This window comes from Zootoca vivipara, chromosome 2 (genome assembly GCF_963506605.1).
Source record: "Zootoca vivipara chromosome 2, rZooViv1.1, whole genome shotgun sequence".
Classification (NCBI taxonomy): Eukaryota; Metazoa; Chordata; class Lepidosauria; order Squamata; family Lacertidae; genus Zootoca; species Zootoca vivipara.
The window spans coordinates 43,827,019-43,852,820 of NC_083277.1; the positions used below are offsets into that span (position 1 = coordinate 43,827,019).

Below are 25,802 nucleotides of genomic sequence, written 5' to 3' on the forward strand. Positions count from 1 at the left end.
ATCTGTTGAAGGGGGTTGATGGGAATTGTAGAACAAAACATCTGGAGGGCGTCAGGTCGGGGACAGTTGCCTTAGTCTGCAGCTACCCGCTCCTGCATACCTACTTGGAAGTAAGGCCCCTTTTATTCCAATGAGTCTAAGTAAATATGCAGAAGTTCGCACCTGAGCTAAAGTGGGTGGTTCCCACTCACGTCACCACGTAAAATAAATAAATAAAAAGTTTTCTCCATGTTGTAGACTAGGATTAAGGGCGAGTCCTGGATCTGAAAACAGTAAGTGCTGGATTCTTTATTTATTTACTACTATTTAATCCTTGGAACTCAAAGCGTTGCAACAAAAACAAATCTAAAATCAAACAAGGAATGATCAGAAAACTCGTAACCGTGATTAAAATAATGATTAAAAGATAAAAACCAGAAAATTAACAACAAGGGCAAGGGCAGGAGTTTTCTAAATCGGCGGAGTCACTGCTGCTCGTGGGAGTGATAACTATTCCTGCGTCTGTCTAGTGAACCTGAATTCCGAACTGATTAAGAAATGGAGAGAAAATTAACAAATGCTTTGAAGGGGCGGGGAGGGGGGCAAAGCAGCCACTCCAGATTCACTGATGCGGATGGCGTCCGTATCCCAATGGCGCCTTTTGCAAAAAGCCTGGCGGCGACGAAGACGCACTCACCCGCGGCTCCGGGCACCCTCCTTCCTTCCCTCGCGCGGAGCATCTCCGCGCCGCGTCCCTCCCGAGGCTGCCGCCTGAGGTGCTCCTTAGAACCTCGCTCTGGGCTGCCATAGGTTGGCGCGGGGCGCATGCGCGCCTCTCTCGGAGGGCTCCCTCTCGCCCGCTCTCTGCACCTCCCCTCCCCTCCCGTTCTCTTCCCCCTTCGGACGCCGCCGTCGCCGCCGCAACTTTTCTTGCACTTCGGAGGAGCGGCGAGGGCAGAAGCGCGTCAGCCGCCGGAGGGAAGGCGAGCGCCGGGAGCGACTCTGCGCCGCGCGGCGAAGCATGTAGCCGCGGGGAGAAGGAAGGAAGGAAGTCGGTCGAGGGGAAGAGGCACCTTCGCGCCACCGCGGGCCATGGATTGGGACAGCCGCCGCCGCCGCCTCCCACTTTGAAGCCCAGAGCTCCCCTTGCCCCGCCACCCGTCTTGACTGGCTTGCAATGGAGGGACGCAGCCTGGGCACGGCTCGACAGCCCCGGGCGCCCCGTGGCAGCGGGTAGGCAGCAGGCGAGCGCCGGAGGGAGCCTGCAGGCGCGCTCCGGAGGCACCCAACTCGCTGCTGCAGCACCACCACTACCTGGGCCGGTCTGAGTCCCAGAGCCCAGTGAGGAGCTGCCAGCCTCGGAGCCAGTCCCGTCCCCTCGCGACCGCGGATGGACCTTGCGAAGGAGGCGCCTCTGCTCCGTCGCTGGAGCGGCCCGGCCCGGCCCGGCGGAGATTCCTTGCCAGCCGCTGCCTTTCTCTGCGTCGGAGCGTACGGCGACGATTTGGGCTTCGCACCGCCTCGCTTGTGGATTACTTGGCTGCTAAGCTAGGCTCGCTTTCGCGGGTCTCTCTCTTCTCCTCGCCCGTCCGCCCCCGACCACCCCCCATCCATCTTCGACGCTTTCTCCCTCCCGCAACAATGGAGGTGAGTAACACAACTTGGGAATGGAAAAGCGGGGCGGGGGCTCGAAATCCGCTGGGCTGCGGGAAGGAGGGGAGTGGGGTCCGAAGCGATGGCTGGATTTGCTCCAAATTTGCGACCGGGGGGAAATCGTCGAAAGAGAGAGAGAGAGCGCTTAAAAATTGGCTCCTTGGAGAGGGAGGGCGCGAGAAGGAGGCTGTGGCTTCGGATTTCTTACAAATATTTGGCTTAAGGTGAAACTGACGAGAGCGAAAGAATGAGAACATAGCCTTCCCTCTCTCTTCAACTCGTTCATTCAGGAGCCCCTCTTTCCGCGCGCTCCCCCGCCGGTCAGAACTCTTCAGTCTCGTAACAAACCTGTTGCTGCAAAATGCTCCGATTCTGCCCCACCCTTCCCATAATGTCCCCCCTCCTCTTGTCTTAGTAGAGTTGATTTCCTTGGAAAGCCCTTATCTGTTCTTTTAAGAACTTGTTCCCAACGCCTAAAGCTTCTCAGTCTAAACCCCCCCCCCCCCGCCACCTCCAAGGCCGATCTAGGTTTAAAGGACATCTCTTGCAGCTTTCTCCCGTGCGGACTTCTGTTGAAGAACCCGGGCATGGCAGACATGGAGGCCTGTACCTTTAAGAGAACTTGGCTCGTGGCCAGTGAAAAACCTGGCCGCTTTTCTTCTTCTTCTCCTCCTCCTCCACCTCAGTCCCTCAAATTTTGCTCTCGGTTTCTGCATATTGTCACTTTGCATCTGTAAAGCGTTCCGCTTGTGTTGGAAGGGGAGGACGGAAGGGGCTTTGCTTTGTCCCCCTCCTTGCTCCCCCCTCCAAGCCTCGCTGTCCCTTTGATGCTCCACATTGAGGAGGTTGTGTGTGTTTGTTTTTAATTGTCAATTGTATGCTAAATTAGTTACAGTCGCGAGGTCACCGGGAGTTCAGTTTCACCCAGAAACTAATCTTTTTGAGGGATGGCGGGGCGGGGGGCGGAGGAGAGGAGAAGGAGAGATCCAGGGAGATCTTGAACGAAAGTCCCGGGATATCATTTAATATGAAAGAACAGGGGGGCGAGGAGAAAAGGCAACCTTTTCCCTCCCCTCTTCCACCTCCCGGAGTTTTAGTATATGAGTAGCTTTCCTTGTTTAAAAACTGCAGCCCATAAAAACCTTGGAATGCTTCGCCCGCTTTTCTTAGACAGCCCCCCCTTCTTTTCCAAAGCCCCCTCCCCTCCAGGGCAAGGTGGTGGGCTCGCTCTTGGCCCAGCAAAGCCGTCCAGCCGGCCCGCCTCGGCAATTGTTCCTGCGTTTTACAACCCACTCGAGCCCAGGGGGCTCGCAGTCTGCATGCCTACTTACCCAAGGTAGAGCTAGCATTAAAACAGCGGCCATAAAACCAGATGCCCTAACAGGCTTTCCAGACCTCCTGTATTCTTTTTTCTTTTTTTAATGGGGGGGGGGGAGAAGCAAGTTAGGATCGCAGGCGAGCGAGCCCTTCTGGCTGCTCTTGGGGAGGGATGATCTGCACCCCCCCCAAAAAAGAAAACGTTTTAAAATAGCTAATTTCCCCCACAAAAAGCAATAGGCTGCTCTGTCTGGGGGCTGCCTTCGAACGCGAAGTTTAAATGGCCAGGTCCTAATGGACTCTTTGGCGGCTTGTTTCCAGTGTTCGCCAGGCTGCGCATTTTAAAAAAAACGGTTCAGGGAGACTTCGTGGCGCTCCACACCACCGGGCCTTTCTTTTTGGCGCCCTCCGAAGGGGGTCTCCGCCTCCGAGCTCTTTCTCCGTTCTGGATCAGGCTGAACGGAATAACCCCTAGAAATGGTGAAGTATTCCCGTACTTCTTAACAAAAAGAGAGGGCGAAACGCGGAGAGAGGCACCATCCCTCTTTCCCTGGCCCCCTAGTGTAGCGTTCCGGGGCTTCGTTTGACGGCTGAGGCTGCCCTCTATTGGGGGAGGCGGAGAACGGCTTCCGCGCCAAACTAGGCTCTCTCGCCTTTAAAACAAAGCCGGCTCCGCCATAAACCAGGTGACTCGTTTTAAATATTAGATCTATAGCTGGATCTGTGCGTAGAAAATCGCTCAGATGCAGCTATACTAGTGTTAATCCTCCGAGCCTTGCCTAATATTTCGACTCGGGGCGCGCGGAGTTTGAATAGAAACTTCTCCCGAAGAATCTCCTTGCGGCCCCGGATTCCGAAGTCAAGGCTGGCCTGTGTCACGATCACTGCCGAAACTGGGTTTGTGTGGCAGAGATGGGTCAGGGTGTTCTAATTCGGATATATTGTATATATTTTCTTCTGTGGTTGACTTTTGGAGAGTCTGCCCCTGCTATCCCGCGCGCCCACACCCCCTTGACAACCCCCCTAGGACTGCGCGTCCTTGGACACACACACACACACACCCGCCTTGACTCGGCCAGCATCTTTGCGAGAGGCTTGCATCTCCGGCGGCGCGCTGCCCTCGTCGGGAAGAGAGTGGTAGAGCTCCGAGGCTAGGAACGCGAAGTTGCTGTCTTGTTCGCACGACGCTTTGAGAGAGGCGCAAGGCGCCCGACGGGCGGTGCCGACGTAGTCCATCGCTCATTCAACAGTCCCATATAAGACACACGGAAAAACCGAGGGGATCGGGCCACACAGGGAGCCAATGGCAAAAAGGCGGGGGGGGGGCGTTGAACCTCTTATGTGCACATCGGCCGAAACACACACACATTGGATTCTCTCACCAATACTAGGACTATATACCGTAGCTGGGATTTATTCCCTTCTGTTATTTGCACACGCACATGAGATTTGCATCCCCCCGACGGCTGCGGGGGCTTTCTGTTCCCCTCCAGCCTCGCTTTCTCTGCTCCCTCCCCGTCCCCAATTTGCTGGAGCGTGGCCGGCTTTATGGGGCATGAACTCTCCACATTCCTTCAAGGCGCTTCAGACTGCCGGGGAAATAAATCGGGCGCCGGCCTGTTCCCCCAAATTCCTGCAGCCTTGTGTCATGCGCTGCTCGGGGAGGAAGGCCGCTCCGCGGGGCTACGTTGGCCCTTGGCTTTCTCCCGAGGTAGGAGCTCCTGGTTGATAAGCTGATTTATATATGTATATCTGTAGTAAGGGGAATCGGGCTGTGGGTGAACGAGGCCCTCTGGACGCAGCAAAGTTCGGGCCTGCCTAGGCGCGAGACTGCAAGCGCGGGGACCCCGCGATAGGCCGCGCAGGGCCAAGTTTCCTCGCTCGGGCCCTTCCGGCGCCAGAGCTGCCTTCTTCGTGGCGCGATCGCCTGGCTCAAAGCGCAAGGGAGCCCGCCGGTGTCAACGCACCGGACTTGGAGCCTGGGGGAGCCGCTTCGCCACCGTCACCGGCGAGCCTCCGAAAAGCCCCCTAGTTTCCGTGATCCGGTGTACTCGAGAAGGCCCTTCTTGGAACCCGGCCCACAAGCTAGAGGCGCTCACAGCTCTCCGCGCCGACATCCGTCGAGCCCGCGAAGCCCCCTTAAGCCCCCTGGAATAACGGTGTCCGACGTCCTAAGGCAAGAAGGGCATTAGAGGGGGAACGGCGACGCGGTCTGGACGGCTTTGTCAATCAGATTAGGTGGAAAGCGCCTACTTGAAAGGCCAAACTAGCGCGTGAGTCTGGAGTGGAGACCAAGTAGCTTCTCTTTGCTTGCATTATTAGGGCGTCATCCTGTCCCTTATCGGATTCTTGTAATCGGGCCAATAAAAATCCAGCCATGGGAGCTTTATGCGCGCGTTTACTTTTGAGTAAACTCCACCGAAGCCGCTGGGGCTTCATTTCTCTGTTATAAGCTTGGACGGCTGCTACCGTTTTTCTGGATCGAGCTGTCCCTCGCTCAACATTTCTGTTTACACCGACTTGAATGGCACACTTCACGCGGATCGAGTCCTTTATATTATGCGTGCAAAAGTCCCGGTTGCTGTCCAAAGTGGCGCTTGGAGCGCTGACAGCCGCAGAACTGCATCCCATCCCACCCGCCGCATTTTTTCGCTCTTGTGACACTCTCGAGTAGCCCCGTTCAGTTCACACACACAAACTCGGATCGGTTGGCTCCAGAGGACGATTTCGAGGTGCGACATTCCAGACTCTGGAATGCCTCACGTAACATTAAACGGGCGGGGCGGGACAGGTTACTAGACTGCGATCGCCAGATAGAACTTCGGACTGCAAATTCTTCTCCATAGTCCTATTTAAAGCAAGAACAAGGGTTTGCTCCCAGTTCATCAAAGGGAGCAATGAAGCTTCTTTCGCTGTGAAAAAGAGCTGGTTTTCTTTAATTCCACTGGAAAGGGAAAAAGCAGCCTCATATCGCCATTTAGCAGTACATGGAAGGGTTTCCTATACCCTTTCGCCTTCATTTCCCCACTTTAACGAGAAATCAGCTGCGCGGAGGAGGGGGTGGGAAGAGAGGAGTCGAACTGGGGGGGGGGAGCTAACTCGCACCAGGTCCCTGCCCGAGGCTGCAGGAACTTCCAATATTCCCGTCTCCCCCGCCGTGCGCTTCCAACTGGATGGTCCCAGGGGGGCCCAGCCAGGTCACTGTCCTCTTATTGCCCCCTCGCCCAGAAGAGAGCTCTGCGCTCATCGGCTGCTTCAAACTGCGGCGCGCTTCGGCGGACGCGTTTCTCCGCCGCGCGCCTTTGCGCCTTGTTGCCCCTCCCTCCGTATGGCTCTGTCTTAACTTATCCAGATAGCACAGTGAGGAGCGGGATTGGGGTGTGTGTGTGTGTGACACTGTCCGTCTCTGCGGGGTTTTGGTTTGTGTCAGAGCCCTAGGTCTTGCTGTCTGTGATGGGGGGAGGAGGCGGGACGGGACGAGACGGGGGATTTTATGCGCGGACGTTGGGGAGGAGCGATGGCCGGCGGCGAAAAACGTGCTTTGCAAACACCTTCCTGAGCAGGATCCGTTTTGACGATTCTCGTCTGGAAGCGGCTCCTATAATTAAAAAGGAGGAGGCGCGCGTCGTTCTAATCCGAAACCGAGCGCCACGGCTGGGACGTGGGTGCTGCTGTCCTCCCCGTAGGCTGACCGTCGCTCTTCACTTGTTGCGCTCTCCGCGTCTGAGCAGCAAAACGCGGAAGGAGCTGGCAACGGCCTTCTTTTTCTTCCCGGAGGCGGATGGTGTGTGTGTGTATGTATGTATTTGTGTGTGTCCATAAAACTGTGGGCTGGGTGCCGCTACTACTCAGCTTTTTCCTCCTCCTTATCGAGACTGCTTTGGGATTCACTCAAAGCCGAGCTTTCGCGGCGAGGCGGGTGAATGAACTTGGAGCAGACACTGGCTTGGCCACAGCACAAGTCCCTGGCTGAGGCGCAGAAGGACCGCCGCGGCCTCTCCCAGACCCCTGGGGGCTGTGCTTTGTTCCCCGCGAGATGGTCTGGTCCAGGTCATAAAAGCGTCTCGCTCTCTTCTTCCCTCCCCTGCAGAAGTCCATGGGAACCTTAGTCCAAGGTGGAGCTCTGTGGACAGAGGCAATGACTTCTAAGTACCTCTTTCTGAGTCTGGCCATCTTCTCTTCACTTGTCCAAGTTGTGATAGAAGCCAGCTCTTGGTGGTAAGCTTTTTAATATTTTCATCATCTGTACAAATTAATTAACCCCCTTCCCTTTTTTAAAACCCATCCAATAAGGTGGAGGAGGCCTAGTTTGCTCCTGGGAAAATAAAAACTACAGACACCCTGAATCCACATTTCCTATTCTTTTAGGAGGGATGGAGGGGAAAGGATAAGCAGTCTGCATTTATGTAGTCACTCAAATCCTGGTTTGGAATAAGTAGTACTCTAGAAACTAAATTAAATGTAAAATTGTAATTGGGAATGTCCTCCTAGCTTTCTAGACACATGTGTGCAAAAGTGAGCCGCATACTTTTGAGTCATGTGTGTTTAGGTTCTTGTTGGTTTCAGCGCAAAAGAATTGTGCAAATGAGGCTGTGAAACCCTAGGCACACTTACTGGGGAGTAAGCTTCATTTTTTTCTGAATAGAATTTGCTTCTGAGTAAATACTCACGCAGAGAGCCGAGATTAAATTTATCCCTTTGAAAACAGGCACACATGTTGAGGTCTTTAAGACATTGGGTGAATAAGGCGTTTGGTGACTGGATTCACTTGTGTGCCAATTCTTGATTGTGAAGATTTAAATGATGGCATGAGGGGAGGGAGGGCCTTGAAATCCCATTTAATTTATTTGGCCTGCATCATAAGACTGAACTTTTGGAGGGTGACAATTCTCTTGTTACAGAAGATTCTCTAGTGTCTGATAGTTATTTTTCTTTTTTTAAAAAAACTGACATGGCGTGTTCTGGGAGCATCTTGGATTTTGTTTCCAGGTTTGAAAAAAGGAAAAAAAAACCATAGGGATGGATAGTGTGAAATTTGAAGCCTAGGAGGGGAGACAGCCTAAGAGGGGGGCAACCATCATATTTAGATAGCTGCATAATTCAGTGTCTGTCTCAATAACTTCATGCATGTGGTTTACTTTAGCTTTCCAACCATTGAACAGCGCTGAAGACACACACACACCCAGCACCTTTCCCACATTTTGGCCGCCGTCCCCAGCAGACCAAATGGAGCAAGCAAATTTGTTTCAGGGCTGGGTTCCATGTCTGCGGAATCCACACAGCATGTGCATTCAGCCGCTGTTCTTGAGCTTATTGCTGCAACCCTTTGTCTTTTCACAGGTCTCTGGGTATGAACCACATGAACCCCATGAACCCCGTTCAGATGCCAGAGGTGTACATCATTGGAGCCCAGCCCCTTTGCAGCCAACTGGCCGGGCTCTCCCAAGGACAAAAGAAACTCTGCCACTTGTACCAGGACCACATGCAGTACATCGGAGAGGGCGCCAAGACGGGGATCAAGGAATGCCAGTATCAGTTCCGCCACAGAAGATGGAATTGTAGCACTGTGGATAACAACTCTGTTTTTGGCAGAGTCATGCAGATAGGTAGGAAGTGCCTGGGAGTTGTGTGTGCTGGATTTACGTCATGGTGTGTATGCTAGGAAAACCTGCCAGGTTCTTTATGCGCCATTGAAACATGTCAAGAAGGAGAAAGCTAGAAGGCCTTTAACCCAGAGATCCTAGAAGCACATGGGGACCACTGGTGGTATGGAACAGGAAGAGTAGCATTGCCGTTCTCACCTTGTCCTGATGCATCTTAAAATTAAGCCAGATCTAAATTTAAAGGAGGGAGCATGAAAACAAGTCGTTTTCAGCCAGAACAGGGTCATTGCTGTGTCTGGGATTCCAAAGCTGTGTGACAATTGAATTTTACTACAGATTAACAACACGTCAGCTTTTTGTCATGCCATAATTTTTATGTGCGGTCCATTTCCCCTTCACAGCCCAGTTCTCTGTGTGTTTGGAAGCAAGCCCCCAGTGTGCTCAATGGGGCTTACTCCCTAGTTAAGTGTGCTTTAAGACTGCAGCCTTTTCCCCCTTCTCTTCCCCTAGCAAAATAATTTTTTTTCAAGGGGATTTCAATTTAGAAGTAAAATATGTTGGCACTCGCAGTCAACGTGCTTTCATTGAGGCTAAGAACATAGGTAGGTGTTGCATGCGTTTAACCATAATTATTATGGTTAATTAAAAATGCTGTCTTGGAGCAATCTCCCAATCCCTGTGTGCTGAGAGTGTAGCTTCTGTTAGTTGCTTTTGACAGGGCCCTTCTGCTGTAGAGCTCACATCAGCATAAATACTGCCCCTGCTTAAATTACAAGGGTTAAAAGGCAGCATCACTCTAATGACTGATGGGTTGCTCCCCAACTAGAATAATGGCATTTGTAGTATACATTCAAATCTATACCTCTCCATGTCCCCTCCCCAGCCCCAAATGCACAACTTGTGTATACCAGCATCTCCGAATGTGGAGATCTAAATCTAATTTTAAATCCCTCTTTTTGAAATAGGATAGGGAAGGATTGGAATGACTTTAAAATTAGATTAAAGGTAACTTCATTTATGCATTGAGTAGGCTTCTGCATTGCTAGCAGGGATGCTGTTAAGTCACATTTACCCTAGAAGTTAATTTTATGTAAAAATAAGCTTCAGAAAATCTCAGATTAAACATTTTCCATCCCTCCCCTCCCCCCCCAAAGGAACTAAGTGGAAACACTTGTTTATTGAAGACTTGAGTATTCTCCTGCAGCTTTGCATTACAGATGCTGCAGAACTGAGAGGTTTAGAATTACTGGCCAGATTATCACTGCCCCATACCGAAAAATAAAAACAGTACAGCAAAAGCCTGGAAGTATACTGAAACCTTAAGCGTTTGTATACCTGGTCAGGTATGTTCCAGCCTTGAAGACTCATGTCTAGGTTGCCATGGTCTCTTTTTGCAGACTTTGCATCTACAGATCCTGGAATGAGTCTCCATTGCTTCCAGGTCTCTGTTTCTTCTCCACAAGACATCTGCATGTATTTATTTTTATTTAGTAGGGTAATTGGCCACTTAGATTAACTGAAAATAGAAGTGAGTGTAATGTGTGCATTGAGCTGTTAAAGATCCTGAAAAGTGTATTCATTGAGAACAAGTATGCACTCTCATTGCATAGTTGGGTCTAGTTTCCTCGAATAAACTATTGGATTGGTTGCTGTTTCTCTTGAATGGAGGACAAGATCTCGGCTTCGGTGCCCTGCTTCTTGCTTAGACATAGCTCAGCCTTACAGGGCTATAAATCCACTTACAGTGTGCAGTTAGGACAAAAGATTGTGCCAGTTTGGGCTCTCTGCCTGGATCTGTATGTTTCTCTATGATGTCTTTGCTGATTGACCTGAAAGAATTATGAGCTGATAGTGGTTTGATGTAGCACACTAAAAATCCTGGAAGTTTATATAACATTTCAGACTGCTGTTGGACCAAATTTAAGTCAATAGCAAAACTCCAGCTGAGTTCAATATATCCTGCAGTATGTTCAGATTGCAAATGAGCCATCACTGTGGTACCAAAACGTTGACTTGCTCTCTGTGTAACTGCTCCCAGGGGTTGATCATCTAAACCTGATTTGCAAAAGCCTTGGCATTCACTTCAGCGTGATGTGAATCAGATCACCACAATATTGCTGGCTCAAATAAAACATGCTGCTTCCTTGCTTCTGAAAGAGCCTGGAAAATTGGTTGCATAATATTGGGAAAATGTCTCTCTCTGTTGTTGTTGTTGTTGTTGTTGTTGTTGTTGTTGTTGTTGTTGTTGTTGTTGTTGTTTTCCTCCCTGGAAGGAGAAAGTAATAAACTGCAGCAAATTCAATTAATAACCTTTTAAAAAAATGTCTATGACTAGACATTTTACTGCACTGGCAATAATAGTGGAATCTCGGCTTCAAGTTGAGAATGCTGTTCAAAGGAAATATAGCTTTGCGCCTTATCATATGTTTGTATAAGTTCTTGCAGCTTGATGCAAAAAAGCCAAAGCCAAAACCCCAAGGCAGTGTCCTCCTGTTGGGCAGCTTAAATCCCATTGACGGCGATGGCATTTCAACCATCAAACTGAGCCGGATTACAGCCTAAATTCCCTTTCGAGATGTGTAAGCGAATCACTTGTTTTCTCTGCAGCCCCTTTCTGTCAAAATAGTATAAATGTAGGGAGGGCTTTCTTTTTTCTTTTTCGTCTTCTTTTTTTAAAAAAATAAGACATCAGCAATTTACATGGGAGAATGCAAGAAAGCTTTAGATAATAATAAAGGAATCATGTTCGTGCCTAGCAGAGAGCGAGGAGCTTCTAAACAAACCAGCCCTCTACTGGCAACGAGATTTCGAATACTGTCAAAGTTGATGAGACTTGCTTTAAACAGGCTCCTACCGTCTGAAGCTGAAGCCTACAGAAAAAGTTTCATGGCACAGGGCTGCTTGCTCAAACTGCTCCCCACTCCCCTGCAAATTTCTTCCATCTGTTTTCTTTCTCTCTTTGGCGAATTTTGATCTCTACCTTTTTGCCCCTGTCCAGACTTGAACGGGTTCTTTTAAAAACATGCTTGTGGAGACGTGGCATATCCCCCCCAAAATGATAGTGAGATATGTGGCATGAGATGAGAGCTATCTCTGTGGAAGTGGACCAATTAGGCAAAGCTCCTATGAACTTTGCTGTGAATTACACTAGAATAAATACTACAGGGTGTTTTCAGTGTTCTGCTACGTCTGTTAAAGTCGAATCAAGCTTATAAAATGCGACCAAGACTTGTTAGGCCTATGTAGTAGTACAAAGTTCTCCAAAAGCAGAAGGTGCTCTCAAACAGAAAATGCCTCAGTGACAATGGTTGGGTGCTTTGGTGCATGCCTTCCTTAATCTGTTCCGTTTGTTTAAAAAGTTTGATTTTCCAGTGAGTCCTAACTTCCTCAAATAGAAAAATATATATATCTGCGAGTGCCTAAATAGCTAAAGACTCCACTGAAGAATGGGCTCTTTGAAATTTGGGTCCCATTCTCTGAGCTAGTGAAGCTCTCAAAATTGTTTTTGTGTAAAACAACAACAAACACCCAGACCTCTGGTTTCTTAGAATCCTTAGCAGCACACAAGGCAGAGCTTCAACACAGCTTTAACCTTTTTGGAGCTGTTACTATGAGGACAGTGTGTGTTGCAAAGTATCTGCTGGGGGTTAAATAACAGGGAGGGGGTGGCCTTTTACCTTTTGTAGAGACCCTTAGCTACTCTTTTTGAATGACTGAGCATGGTCTGGCTAAAATTGGGAGGAACTGAAAGATGTGGCTTGTGGGCTTCAAGCTCCTACGAAGTGAGATTTTTTATAAATGAATTCTTTTCGGGGGGGGGGGGAATTGGATTCAGGTAATTTACCAACTAATGAATTTCCCCTCAGGATAACTAGTAATTAGCCCACTTGAGTGGAGCTTTCCATCACAGAAAACTCTCTCTTATGCTGCAATCCTGTGCACATTTACTAGGGATAAAGTCCCATTTAACCCAGTGGGACAAGTTCTGAACTTCAAGCCTTTAAACGTTTGGCAATGAAGAAGAAACATCTTTAGAAGGCTTCTGACATTTTTTTCTTTTACTTTAGCAGAGCTGATGGCCAGACCTCAGGCTTCTCCTTCAATATGATTCCTTCTTTGTCGATAAATGAATAGATAATTCAAGATGCCTGCATTTCTTTCTAAGGAGTTCCATTTCTTTCTAAGGAGTTCCCTAGGATTTTTATGCCGCTATCCTGTTATCTAATACCATCAGCCATAATGGGAACACTTCATTCGTGTGCTGTTGTTTCCCTTTCCAAATGAGGGGGGAAGCTTAGAATTCAATGGCAGTTTATCTTCACCTGTATGAAATAATAAATGTATGTGATCCTGGTGTGTAACTCCAAGCCTTCTCTTTTTCCTTGCAGGCAGCCGAGAGACAGCCTTCACGTACGCAGTCAGTGCTGCCGGTGTGGTCAATGCCATGAGCCGGGCCTGCCGGGAGGGGGAGCTCTCTTCCTGTGGCTGCAGCCGGGCTGCCAGGCCGAAAGATTTACCTCGGGACTGGCTGTGGGGTGGCTGTGGGGACAACATTGACTATGGCTACCGCTTTGCCAAAGAGTTTGTGGATGCCCGCGAGCGAGAGAGGATCTACCAGAGAGGAACGTACGAAAGCGCCAGGATCTTGATGAACCTGCATAACAACGAAGCGGGGAGGAGAGTAAGTCACACACACACACACCCTCAAATCGCCGCCCCCCTCCCAAAAAATTAATGTTTGCTCTTGCCTTTTCTTACCATGATGCCAAACCGTTTGCGTTCCCAAGGCCTGTTTCAAATCTGTAGCAATACCTGTTCCCAAAACTCTGTGTGTGGTTGTTGTTTTTTTGGTGAAGAGGAATTTTCTTTTGAATGAGTTTGAATGATGGGTGATCTCTGGAATATGTCTTGTTTAAATAAGAGAGATCCGTTATTTCCCTTTAGATCTGGAGGGGGAAAGGTTCCATTTAAATGCAATGAGTGAGAGTGGGAGAAGGAAGCCTATCAGTAACTATTAGCTAGAATGGCTGTGCTCTGCCTCCACAATTGTGCTCAAATCCTGCTTGCTGATTTCCCCACAGGCTTCCGGTTGGCCACTGTATGAACAGGATGCTGGACTAGATGGGCCACTGGCCTGATCCAGCAGGCTCAGTGGCAATGACAAGGGCCATGGGTTGATACGGTAGCCTTCCTTCAAATGGGCTAAATATCTACCCCCTTCCCCCCCTCCCTTCCAAGTTGTTCTAGTAAAATTGTGCAAGTCACAGTGAATTTTATGCAGAATAGAATTTTATTAGTTTATATTTCCAACCAATCCAGTTTTCTTTGGAGCAGGCGACCGAAGCGCTGTATTTTGCCGGAGTGAAATATTCTTGCAAGGGGGCTATTTTCACTCTTCCTTGTGAGGTTGTGAAGAAAAAAAAAACACACGCCCAACAACCGGCTTCTCTGTATTATTAGAAAACATGCTCTTCTGCGGTGGAAGTCAGTTTTTATGGCTTTTTTAATCTTTAAAATCTTTTAAACGAATGAGTGTAAACTTCATTTTTATTGCCCTGGAGTGGAAGGAGCCAAAGTCATTATTTTCCTAGAAGTGACGGTGCCAGGACTCGTCGGCTGGAGACTTTACACTTGTGTTTCAAGGTGAATTAGGATGAAGGATAATTGAAAATTAATAGCATTTAAATGTGAGAAGAAGGCATCTGAAAGCAATGGAAAGGCCAATTTGCTGCTAGGCAGGAGAAAAATGGCTTTTCACAGTTGCCCCTGTCGGCTTCGAGTGGTTCCCTGCTACCACCCCCTTTGAGCTGCCTCCCTGCGATGGCATTTGGCAGAGGTTGAACTCTCCCTCCTCCATCTCCTGCCCCCCCCCACTTTCTTTTAATGCTGGGTGGAAGTGGCATTCAGCATCCACCTAATGTGTCAGACCCCAGGATTTTTGGGGCTGTGTCAACACTGACTCATGTCTATTTATACAGGGTAAATTATCGAGGTCTCCTTGCCAAGGCTTTACAAAGAGGATATTGCGGTGTAGGCCTGTCCCCCACCCAGAGGTGTTTTGGGGTTTTCTCTTTTGGACGGAGTGGCTCAGCTGTATGCAGAGAGATTGGTGTGGGAGGGAGCTGCCAAATCAGGAGTGGAAAATCTGCAGTGCGGGTGGTGTGCAGGGAGAGAGAAAATCTGATGCAAGTCTAGCAGCGGCAAGCCAGTCCATGGACTGGTCAGGTGGCATTGATTTTAGTTCTGCCTACTTGTGTGTGGCTGAGGATCGGCGGCAGAGCATCTGTTTTGTGTGCAGAAGATGTCCTCGGCATCTCTAGGTTGGCCTGGGAATGCCAGTATGGACCTCGGATGGGGGACCTGAAGCCCTCTAGACGTTGCTGGACTCGCAGCCAGCAGAACCCAATGACCAAGGATGATAGGAGATGTAGTCCAGTAACATAGACAATACTACGCTAGACGGAGCAACAAACTGACTTGGTAGCCAGTTTCCTATGTTCAAGGGAAGAAGACCATAGCTTACACCTGGCCCAACTGTTTCCACTTTCCCTCTTGGAATCTCCCCTCTCTAGCTGATCACAGCCCAATACAGCTCTTTAGCCAGGGAAACAGTCACCAGTGAATGTGCAGTATCTCCCATGCTTCTGCCTAATCCCACAAGCTAGGTGGCCATATTGGGTGCTTTTTGGGATCCCTTTGAACAATGTTTGAAATGGACTTCTGATTATGGTTTGAAGCAGTGCCTGCCCCCACCTGACATGACATGGTTCTTGCGTTTTTAAGATGTGCTGGGGTGTTTGCCAAGCACAATGCAGGTGCATGGTTGCTAACTGGATGTTTGCTTCAATAATGGCAGTAGGATGTGTTCGTGAGAGTCCCTCGGCATTTTCCCTTTGAACATGACAGCCAGCAGTTCACCTCAATAGTTTTGAGGCAAACTAATAATTTGCAATACACACAGTTTGCTTGGTTTTCAATTTGGAACAAGCCATGGTTATTCTTGCAAGTGAATATGCATTTGAAATAATTGGCTAGATGAGGTTCACAGGGAATGTGCGAACACCCAGCGCGTTCCAGTGGCCAAACCATTTCCCCTACTTTCTTTACAGTAATTGTAGTTTTCAGTGGTCCATAACAATGATGCCGCTGCTGATAATGATAATTTTATAATGACAACAGTTAAAATAATGTCAGTTAAGACAACAGTGCTTTTAAAGTTACAGTGAGCAATTACAAAAACAAGGAAAACAGTAGCTAAAACAATAGAATGCTGTCAAAGCTCCATAGTTTGGTGAAACAGAAAAGGCACAGTGAATAAATACGCTTTGATTCCTCTCCTAAAGGAAGTGGAAACAGTGTGCTAACTTGATCTCAAGGGGAAAGGAATTTGACAGCTATGGGGCCACCATTGAAAAGGCAAAACTATTTGAACTAGGCCTGTGTAGTATGCTATGATCTTATTATTATTATTATTATTATTTTAAAAAAACACACTTTATACTGGCAGAAATGAGAGCAAGAACTTTCCAGCAAGAGAAGAAGGCTCTGGTGCATGGGTACAGGAGCTCTTATGTGTTCATGTGGTTTTCCTGCCCATTTGTTTTAGTGTGGGGAGCATATGGACCAGGCAAGAATCCCCAATGCACATTGGAGAGGATATGAGATTTCGGTTCAGGGCATTATTCTTATTGCTCTGGCATTTGGAATTTTTCTTTAGTCAGGAAGGTCTAGGAGTCAAAAGGTCTATTCTCAGATTTGGTTGGGAGTTACAGATCACAGCATTTTTGAATGGTCAGAAGCTCGCTCCTATTCCAGCCAGCAGTGCCTGCGCATGGCTTCCTTGCGCAGTTGTCAGGGCCTGCTGCCTTAACTGTTTTCCTTCCTGGTCCTGCACTCCAGGAAGCACCAGGTGGCTGGATCTAGGCATCCTTTTGATTTTCTGTGGTGTCTGACCTAGTATACCTCTGGAGCAGTGGTGGGGGAACCCTTCTCTTCAGTCCTAGGGCCACATTCCCTTCTAGGCCACCCTTATGCTAGGAGTGGACAGCGCCAGAGGCAAAAGTTGGGTGGAGCAAGGAATGTAAAATTTACCTTTGTGCAAGCTAGATCCTACACACGCTTGCCTTCCACTGTCCATCCTCCATTGTCACCAGAGTTTAAGGACACATTCCAGCCAGGCAGAAACACTGCGAAGGGGGCATGACTTGGAGACAGGGCTGTAGCCTGAGGAGAGTCTCAAGAACAAAAGAGAAATGCTGTGTGTGTGTGTGTGTGTGTGTCTGTGTGTGTCATTTGGCCCCAGGCCTGAGGTTCCTTACCCCCTGCTCTGGGGCATTGTGAGAATTTAAAAGGGTGTCTAGATCCAGCCATGCAGTGCTTCACACAGGGGCCAGCGGCAGAAGAGAGCTCCCAGCGCCTTGCCGTACTTGGAGCCAACCCTGCCAGTCAGCATAGATGCTTTAGGCACCACATGGAAATACTTCTAATAGCATCATTAGGGGACCAATGCCATGTGACGAGCTGCTCTCATGCATATCAGGGGTGATGTGAGAGGTTGGAGACCACCTGATCCATGTAACCCAATGCTACAACTCCTGCCAGCATAGCGTGTGGCCTGCCACTGAGCTATTGTCCCCTCTCATCTCAGTGCCTGTCCAAGGGGCCAAGACAAAAAAACATCTGTAGAGATTTGGAGAAAACGACCCAATTCATGTGGTGAGCCCACGGTATGCCAAACAGCTTTCCATGGAGTAATTTCAGCCTCCGTGGGGTGGCCAGACCATTCCCCGGGAGCATAATAAAGAGTCTTGTATGACAACTGGTGCTTGCTTATTATTATTTTGTTGGCAATTTATTGTCCACTTTTCATTATTGTCCCCATGGTTGGTGAAAGGCTCTCGGTAAATGACATGCTACAAGTTGCACGGAGGGATGCAAGCCAGACTCGTTCCTGTCTGTTATGCACGTATGTGTGCTATGTATATATAAATATAATCTCCCCTTGGGTTATTTTTATTAGAAAGGTGAATAATAAGCCTATTAAACAAAGAAGGAAGCAGACAAACAAATTGACAGGGAAATGTGCCAGAAGTTCCTCTTTGTGTGCGGGACGCTCCCCCACTTGCCACGCTGTGCCAGTTGACAGTTAAGAACAGGTGGGGCTTTTTGTGAAGGGAATGAATGAAAGTAAAGCCGTTTTTAATCATCCTTCACAATAAGGGCGGTGTGGTTTTTTTTTTTAAAAAAAGGATCCCAACAGGGCAGTTCAGAGGTGTGTCTTGGAAGAGTGACAGAGCTGAGCCAAGGAATGCAGTGCTGTCAAGGGGGAATGGATTCCCCGTTGCAAAGGCCATGCCTGCTGCGCATTTGTGGTGGGCGAAGGTATATTTTGTCACAGACTTGCGCTGACCTTCTCCCTTCTTTCCAACTCCCACCCAGACAGTGTACAGCTTGGCGGACGTGGCCTGCAAGTGCCACGGGGTGTCTGGATCGTGCAGCTTGAAGACCTGCTGGCTGCAGCTGGCCGACTTCCGCAAGGTTGGCGACGCCTTGAAGGAGAAATACGACAGCGCGGCAGCCATGAAGCTCAACCTCCGGGGCAAGCTGGTGCAAGTGAACAGCCGCTTTAACCCGCCCACCATCCACGACCTGGTGTACATAGACCCCAGCCCTGATTACTGTGTGCGCAACGAGAGCACCGGCTCCTTGGGCACCCAGGGGCGCCTCTGCAACAAGACTTCGGAAGGCATGGACGGCTGCGAACTCATGTGCTGCGGCCGGGGCTATGACCAGTTCAAGACGGTGCAGACGGAGCGCTGCCACTGCAAGTTCCACTGGTGCTGCTACGTGAAATGCAAGAAGTGCACAGAGATTGTGGACCAGTTTGTCTGCAAATAGATGGGGACGGGTGGGAAGAGCTTTTTCCGGTCTACCAGCAGAGGGCAGTAGGGGGAGGGGGAAGGTTGCCCCAAGAAGGTCTCCACTCTTATTTATAGAGTCCAGCGGGTGCTTTCCTTGTTTATAGATTTTTTTTAAAAAATCTTCAGCAAGAAGTGATGGGAAAGCTTGCTGCATCCAGCTCAGACTGTGCATAGTTTTTTAAATATATTTTTTTGTTTTGCAATAACGGGTGGGAGAACCTGAGAGAATATTTATTTTACAGGATTTGGAATTAAGAAAAGAAAAGATAGAGTAGTTCAAAGGGAAATCCAACCCCATCCCCATATAGCCTCGTGGGACATAGTACAAGTGCAGTAGATGAGCTATCTGCGTTACATGCTTTGGATCAGAGCATGACCCGTAACGGCTTGGTGACATACACATCTGTGCAAGGTATTTCTTCTGAGCTTTAACAACCCCAAAGAAGTGAGACAGTCAGATACAGCATTGATCCGTATATCTATCACCTGTAGCATGAGCTTTCCTCAGTGTGGCAACTTGAAGGTGTGGATGGAAGCAGAATTTCCCAAAAGCCACGGTTGTGCTGCTAGGTAACATCTAAAGGCCCATTGGCGTGACATGGCGTCCCCCCCCCCATTTATGCTTGGGAATTCTGTGCAAATGCATTGTGGGGAATGACGCTAACCAGTAGTAGCCAGTGGGGTGGGGTGGGGTGTGGCCTCCCGACACCAGTATTGCTCAAGTTTGCCCGGATGGCACTGGAGTAGGGTGGGAGTGAGTTCAAAGCTGTAGCAACCCATATCGGGAGCGTGGCTCTGTAGCTCTGCCCGCCTGCAGCAGCCATGATGGATGCCAGTTTTTAGGGCAGTTCTCTCATCAGCACCGTTCCACACTGTAGTCTCGCAGGTCTCCATTAGGAGGAAGGGGTGTTCTGAATGGGCAAAGGAAAAGAACCCCAACCAACCGATTGCTTCAAACAGCTAGCAAACCAGGAGGAAGAATATCTGACTTTGGCTGCACAGCTCAGATCAAAGCAGAATTTGGAACATTGCCACGTCAAGTAAAACGTGCCTGTCTCACATTATGCACATTTAGAAAAGCCTCTCTGCCTTACTTTATAAGAATATTGAAGAGCTATCTGTGGGATTTCCCAAGCAGTGCGTGTGCCGGTTTGACTGTGCTGAAACTGCAGCTGCATTGTGTGTGCAGTCTGCAAAGTCCTTAAAAACAGTAATAAATTCAAAACTAATTCTTTTTAAAGTGACGTGCGTAGTCAGTTCCCTTTTTTTAAAAAAAAAAAAAATCAAAAATCAGTTGACTGTGATAGCATTGCGGAATTTGGGGAAATGCCGAGTTGATGATACAACCGCGTGGTACTTCTTTTTCCAAAGTGCTGTTACAATTCAAAGTGCCGTGTGGCAGCAACGCCTTTGCGATCATCCTGTGTCTTTTTCATTTTAATGCACTGTGCTTTAGAAATATATTGCAGCTATGCACAAACTGCTCAAACTGTACTTGAGCAATTATATATGGGGAAACTATGGTCTGCTGGTGTCTGGTATCTCAAACCTTTTTTTTTTTTAAAAAAAATACAATCATATTATCAGGACAAACTACAAACTTATGATTTCTTTTTTTAAAAAAGAAAAAAGAAAAAAACCAATGGCACAACAGTACAAAAGGCTTTCAATTTGCCAGGACAGTTTCTTTGTTTAGACTGAACATGTTATCTACCCTCCCCCCCGGTCCACATTTAAAATAACACACACTAACCAAGTTGGCGTAAGTCAGGTTGGGTGGTTCTCTCCCCCCCCCCCCCATGCTTTCACAACACATGGGTGTTGAAGGGTAAGTCAATCACAAATTAATCAACGCTTTTTAAAATTCCTCCCAGAACATAGTATCTTTCCGCTCAATTCAGTGAAAGCTCCTGTATACCCTCTACTGTTGGTTATGTTTGGGGACTCTACATGCTTGATGTGTGAGTTTGCAATGATTTGTAGCAGACTTCCACAACCTACTGCCCTCCAAATGTTTGGGATGGCAACTCCCATCAGCCCCAGCCAGCAGGGCCATTGGGAGGTGAAATTCCAAGCTTTTAGACTGTTGGTGCCAGCACAGAGCTCCAATGCTTAAAAGCCCCTATGCAACTGAGCCAAGTTCAAGTCCATTTAACTGCTTGGGCCCAAGATATCCAAAGGACCACCTCATATCGTATATCCCTGTTTGATCACTAGCTTATTAGTGGTCCCCCTTGGCTCAGGTGCTGAGATTGTCTACCAGGAGACATGCTTTCAAAGTTGTACGTCCAAGTGTAGAGTTTCCTCCCAGCTGAGATCAGACCTGTTGACCTCCTGGTCCCTTGGTGAAGACTTTTTTTGAATTGCAGCAGGTGTTTTAAGTGAGGTGTTTGTGACCTTACGATCAGTTGCAACTGATTTTGAGATGCATGCTGTATCCCTCTTGTACACCGCTTAGAAATGAGGGTACTAAACGGTATATAAATGGATAAATCTGGAGGGCACCAGGCTGGGGGAAGCTTGCTCAGAAGCGTTCTCTTTCTGCAACGGCGCCATTGCAGATAATGGAAATGAGAGACAAAAATGCATCTTAACACAAACAGCCAGTGTTATTTTTTTAAAAAAGGCAGTCTTTGCTATTGCCTATGCCACAATCCCAGTGCTGCCTTTTCATTCCTTGAAAGACCTCTGCTCTTCCCCTAAATCATCCTGTCTAATACATATAAGCAGATTGCAATGAATTCCAGGCTTCCATATAGCATTACCATTTTAGAAGCTTTACTTTTTCAAAATTCTGTGAGCTGTCTCATTAATGACATCAGGATTATCAGCTTTCCAAATGATGATTGCTCTTAATTTATTGTGCAAGGGTATATTTAACTTCCCTGGTTCCTGGTGTCTGCAAACCAATGTCAACATAAAAATAAAATGAAATAAAGCACTAGTTCACTGAATATGTCACTTTTGGTTTTTATTATACAAAAACCATAATTCTTTTTCTAAAAAAAATATGTTGAATCACTTATTCTTTATAGCGACTCCTGTCTGTGAGAGCAGACATGAGTCTAATGATCCTAGCTATTAAAATGCTATTTAATGTAAAATATTTCACTTGTGTTCTTCAGATATTATGTAAATCTACTATGTCCTCTTCTTTGTTCTGTACATTTAATGTACATATTTTCGTATCGTGTGATTTGTATATTTCACTGGTTTTTTAAAAAAGGCTTATGCCGTAACAGAAAATAGACTATAAAAATAAAATGTTGGTTATATATTGGGAGGTGGCTTTAATTCTTTTGGACAGAGGGTTTTTATTTAAACAAGGAGCAAAGTTGCTTTAAAGAAATACTTTGTGGTAAGATAGGCAAATGACAAACAAACTGAATTTTAGAAAATGTGTAAAAATGGTGCGGGGAACTAAAACTCCCATCAGCCCTAGAAAGCGCGGCCAATGGCAAGGGGGAATTGGAATTGTAGTTCCACAACATCTGGTTACTTGCTATGATACTTGATGTAAATGCTTTAAAGTACAACCTTATATTTATCTAGATAGAAGTAAGCTCGATTGAGTTCATTGGGGCCTAATCCCAGGTGCATCGATACAGCAGTAAGAATGGAAACTTGGTAGAACCTTGAGCTGCTGCTAAATTCCGTGAGCAGAATGAGAATCCTGAGCACTTTCAGTAGACAGTTTTCCCCTGATCTAGCTTGCACTATCTTGCCTATTCGTTTCCCCTCCCTCAGCCAACAGCCAGTGGATCCTTTTTTTGGAAAGTTAAAACGGGACTGATCGGCTGTTCAGAAGGTGGAGCTGGATTCATCTCCCTTTTCTCTACCCAAATATCTATTTGTTGAAGCGCCTGTGTGCTTTGTGCATGCTGCGCTGGACTTGACTTCAATTCTGATCTTGCCTCATAAACAGGAAAAGCGAGAGCTCTCTCCTTAGGATAAGACTAAATTACAGAAAGGATTTGGGACATTGGGATGTTGCTGTTGAATGCCAACAAGTCCACCGGTGGGCATGCCGTTGAAAGCTGTTGAAGAGATTACATTCTTTATGCAAAGCAGTCTGCTACTGATGGTCCAGTCAAGTTGCCAGGTCTTTAATAGCAGTGAAGAGGCTGTAACTAAGACTGGCGAAGCTGGAGGTGATGGCTCCATCAAGGCAGCTGCAGAAGGCACAAACATGTCCTTGCCCGTTTCTGTGTGATGCTTTATCCGGAGTAGACCTGGAGGGATGTGTTTGCTCCTGCAGCGACAGCATTGATGTCAGAGGGTAGGAAGCAGTAGCAGCCTGTGTGGTGGGACAAAGAGGTGGAGCCACCCTCCCAACACTGCCGTCTCCTAGCTTACCTGAAAGGGGCAGGGTGGTGGCACAAGGTCATGCCTCAGGTGCGCCCATGCAGCTGTATCATACCATCACCCCATTGCAGGCCTGTCCAAGTAAGCTGCAATAACACCAGTGCCAGGATAGTGGCTCACCACATGGGCCACTGCTGTGACGAACCAACAAAGGGGTTCGGTGGCACAAGGTCATGCCTCAGGTGCGCCCATGCAGCTGTATCATACCATCACCCCATTGCAGGCCTGTCCAAGTAAGCTGCAATAACACCAGTGCCAGGATAGTGGCTCACCACATGGGCCACTGCTGTGACGAACCAACAAAGGGGTTGGCTGAAGACCTGTGGAGGTTGGACTCCACAAATCTATAAGATACCTTTCTAGCTTTCATGAGCTCTTTCCTTCTTCGCATCCATGATTTGTATTCATGTTTCCCAAAGCTTTTTTTGGGGGGGGAGCGTTAATAAAGCAACAACCCTAAATGATTTTAATCTCTTGCACACTGCATTAACATTTTAGTAACTCAGGGTAATGAATTCAGAGATCCTGTTTGACTCAGTCGTTCAAAAGGATAAATGTGTTGGCTAACATCACACAGCTGAGGACGACTTGCGCAGAGGAGCACCTGAACCTGCCTTTGTTTTCTGGAAATGGGGAGTTTGTGACAAAGTTAAAGGAGCCTTAATGGGGGGGAACGGGAACCATGATGAATACCAGGAGATGGACAAAAAAGGAAATTACATAGATGATTTCAGGTTCACCAGGAGAAACTTGGTCCACTCCACATTTGATTTCTTGAAATCTCTGCCACCTCAGCAAATCTTGATAGATTAGCTTTATTTTTTTCAAAAAGAAAGAAAAAAGGCTAGCCTAACGTACTGAACCTCTCTTTGGGTGCCAAGAATGTGTTACACCACAAAAACAGAAGATCAACATGTAGCGTGCTTTAAAATAGCACTTCTGGGTAAATGCAATTTCTGTGGTCCGATTACTCACATCTGGTTCCATTTTTCTTCGCTTGTATATTGACCAGCGTTCTTTATTGCGAAAGCACCGACCTCCAGTTCTCTCGGTCAGCATTTCTGGGGGACTGGAGTATGTTCAAATTCTTTCTAATAACAGGGAAATTAACAAATTTATATCTTGGAAGCAGCAGCAGCAGCATAGTTCTGCTACGGACAGAACAGAGATGATTTTAGATTTCAACCAAGTTTATCCGTTTTGGTTCCTTGTAGCTTTCCTACCTTGACAGTAGGTGTCTAAAATATTTGGAATATTTCTTTAAAACTGCAGCCTTGGAGCAGCAACCCAAAATCTGTCTTGATGTCAGGGCAAGGGTTTCATCTATAAAACAAACCGGATACATTCCCATCTAAAATTGTGTGGCATGCGAGTGAGTGCTAGAAATGGTGCAAACTTGGGTTATGGTAGAATAGTTAGCAAATGGTTGCCTGTCCTGAACTATTTGGATGACATGGACCATAAATCCATTTTTTTAATTAAAAAAAGTCCAAATGGGAAGTTACAATGCAGAAGAGCACTGCTAGATTTTGGGAAAAGATTACTGATTACAGTATGAGGTAATCATATAATATTGAGGCAAATTAAATCTAATGCAGTGCATGCAATGTGAAGGTCTGGTCTGCTTTTTCACAATAAAATCTTAGCTTTAATGCAGAAATATTCCCCACATTTTAAAAATTCCTCTGGGCTATTATTAATAATTTCTGAATTGTTAAAAAAAAACTCAACCTGCAACTGTTACCCTTTCAAGCATTCCCTCAATTTTTGGCCACAAATTACCCTAATTTTTACAGAACATAAAATGTTTATTACTGATTCCTCCCCACCCCCACTACAGTGGTACCTCTGGTTACGAACTTAATCCTTTCCAGAGGTCCGTTCTTAACCTGAGGTACCACTTTAGCTAATGGGGCCTCCTGCTGCCACCGGCACACGATTTCTGTTCTCATCCTGAGGTAAAGTTCTTAACCCGAGGTACTAATTCTGGATTAGCGCAGTCTGTAACCTGAAGTGTCTGTAACCCGAGGTACCACTGTATTTGGAAACGCTTATTAGCTTTGTTTTTAATTGTACATACCATCAGAAACTAAGATGCTATTAAAATATTTTCAATTTAAATTATAAAATGAAATAACGCTTCTCCACTGTGATTCGCAGAACATTCATAAATGATATTTTCACAATAAACCCAAAGCAGTTCTAGCCATCTCTCTCAAAGGTATCCCAGCCGCAATTCTGAAATTTGTACCCGAAGTGGGGAGAGGTGGTGATGTGGCCTGTGTGCATCTGCCTGCCAGATCATGTCATTGTTGCTGCCTGACTATCCTAATCGCTTCCTCCGGCATGCACTTAGAATTAAAAAAATCAAAGAATTGCAAGTTGGAAAGGGCTCCAGGGGTCATCTAGTCCAACCCCCTTCTTACCCTCCCATTGCTGAAGATATCAATGAACTCCTGGATGCAATGAACTCCTGGATCAGTGAACTCCTGGATGCATATAGTTCCTGGATCTCTAATGGGGGCCGTAGCTATATGTGCTGGATTGGGCCATTAGATGCCAGGAATTACACATAGGCCACCTTTCCCCATGTTCAGTTTCCAGTGTAGCAGGGCAGGTGCATACACACCAGTTTCCATGCACCCATGCCGCTTGCTAAATTGGAATAAATGTGAAAGTGGGCTAATTTCTTTTTTCTTTTTCTTTTTTTGCAAAATTAAATTCTTTAATTATCCGCTTAAATCCATAAATATTCTGTTTGGTACATATACATAAACATATATACATATACAGTACTTACCGTACATAAATCATTCTTTAACCATTTATACTTTTCTATATTTAAACAAACTTTTACTCTGATAATTGATCCGCAATTTTAACTTTTCCTGAATTGAGTCTTATATCAAAAGTAAGGAATAATGATAAAACAATAATAACTAAATGAAAAGGTACTTAAATACAA

The 25,802-nt window shown here is 47.1% G+C and overlaps 1 protein-coding gene across 2 annotated transcripts; it reads left to right on the top strand.

Moving 5' to 3' along the window:
- Positions 1-834: 834 nt before the first annotated feature.
- On the top strand, positions 835-21,747 carry WNT5A (Wnt family member 5A). Of its 2 annotated transcripts, XR_009557101.1 has the most exons (6): positions 835-1,626; positions 7,040-7,167; positions 8,290-8,555; positions 12,941-13,233; positions 17,991-20,561; positions 20,613-21,747. XR_009557101.1 is itself a non-coding variant. In XM_035106349.2 (5 exons), exons 1-5 carry the CDS (start codon positions 1,621-1,623, stop codon positions 18,447-18,449), a joined length of 1,152 nt encoding a protein of 383 aa, XP_034962240.2. In that variant the 5' UTR covers positions 835-1,620; the 3' UTR covers positions 18,450-21,747. The 2 variants fall into 2 exon arrangements, 1 of the variants encoding a protein (XP_034962240.2); XM_035106349.2 differs by having other exon boundaries at positions 17,991-21,747.
- The last annotated feature ends 4,055 nt before the right edge of the window (positions 21,748-25,802 follow it).

What these genes read in the sequence shown, in the direction of transcription:
- WNT5A (XM_035106349.2), top strand. An exon ending in ATAGAAGCCAGCTCTTGGTG is followed by an intron (nt 7,168 to 8,289) that starts GTAAGCTTTTTA and finishes GTCTTTTCACAG; the next exon opens with GTCTCTGGGTATGAACCACA. An exon ending in ACAACGAAGCGGGGAGGAGA is followed by an intron (nt 13,234 to 17,990) that starts GTAAGTCACACA and finishes ACTCCCACCCAG; the next exon opens with ACAGTGTACAGCTTGGCGGA.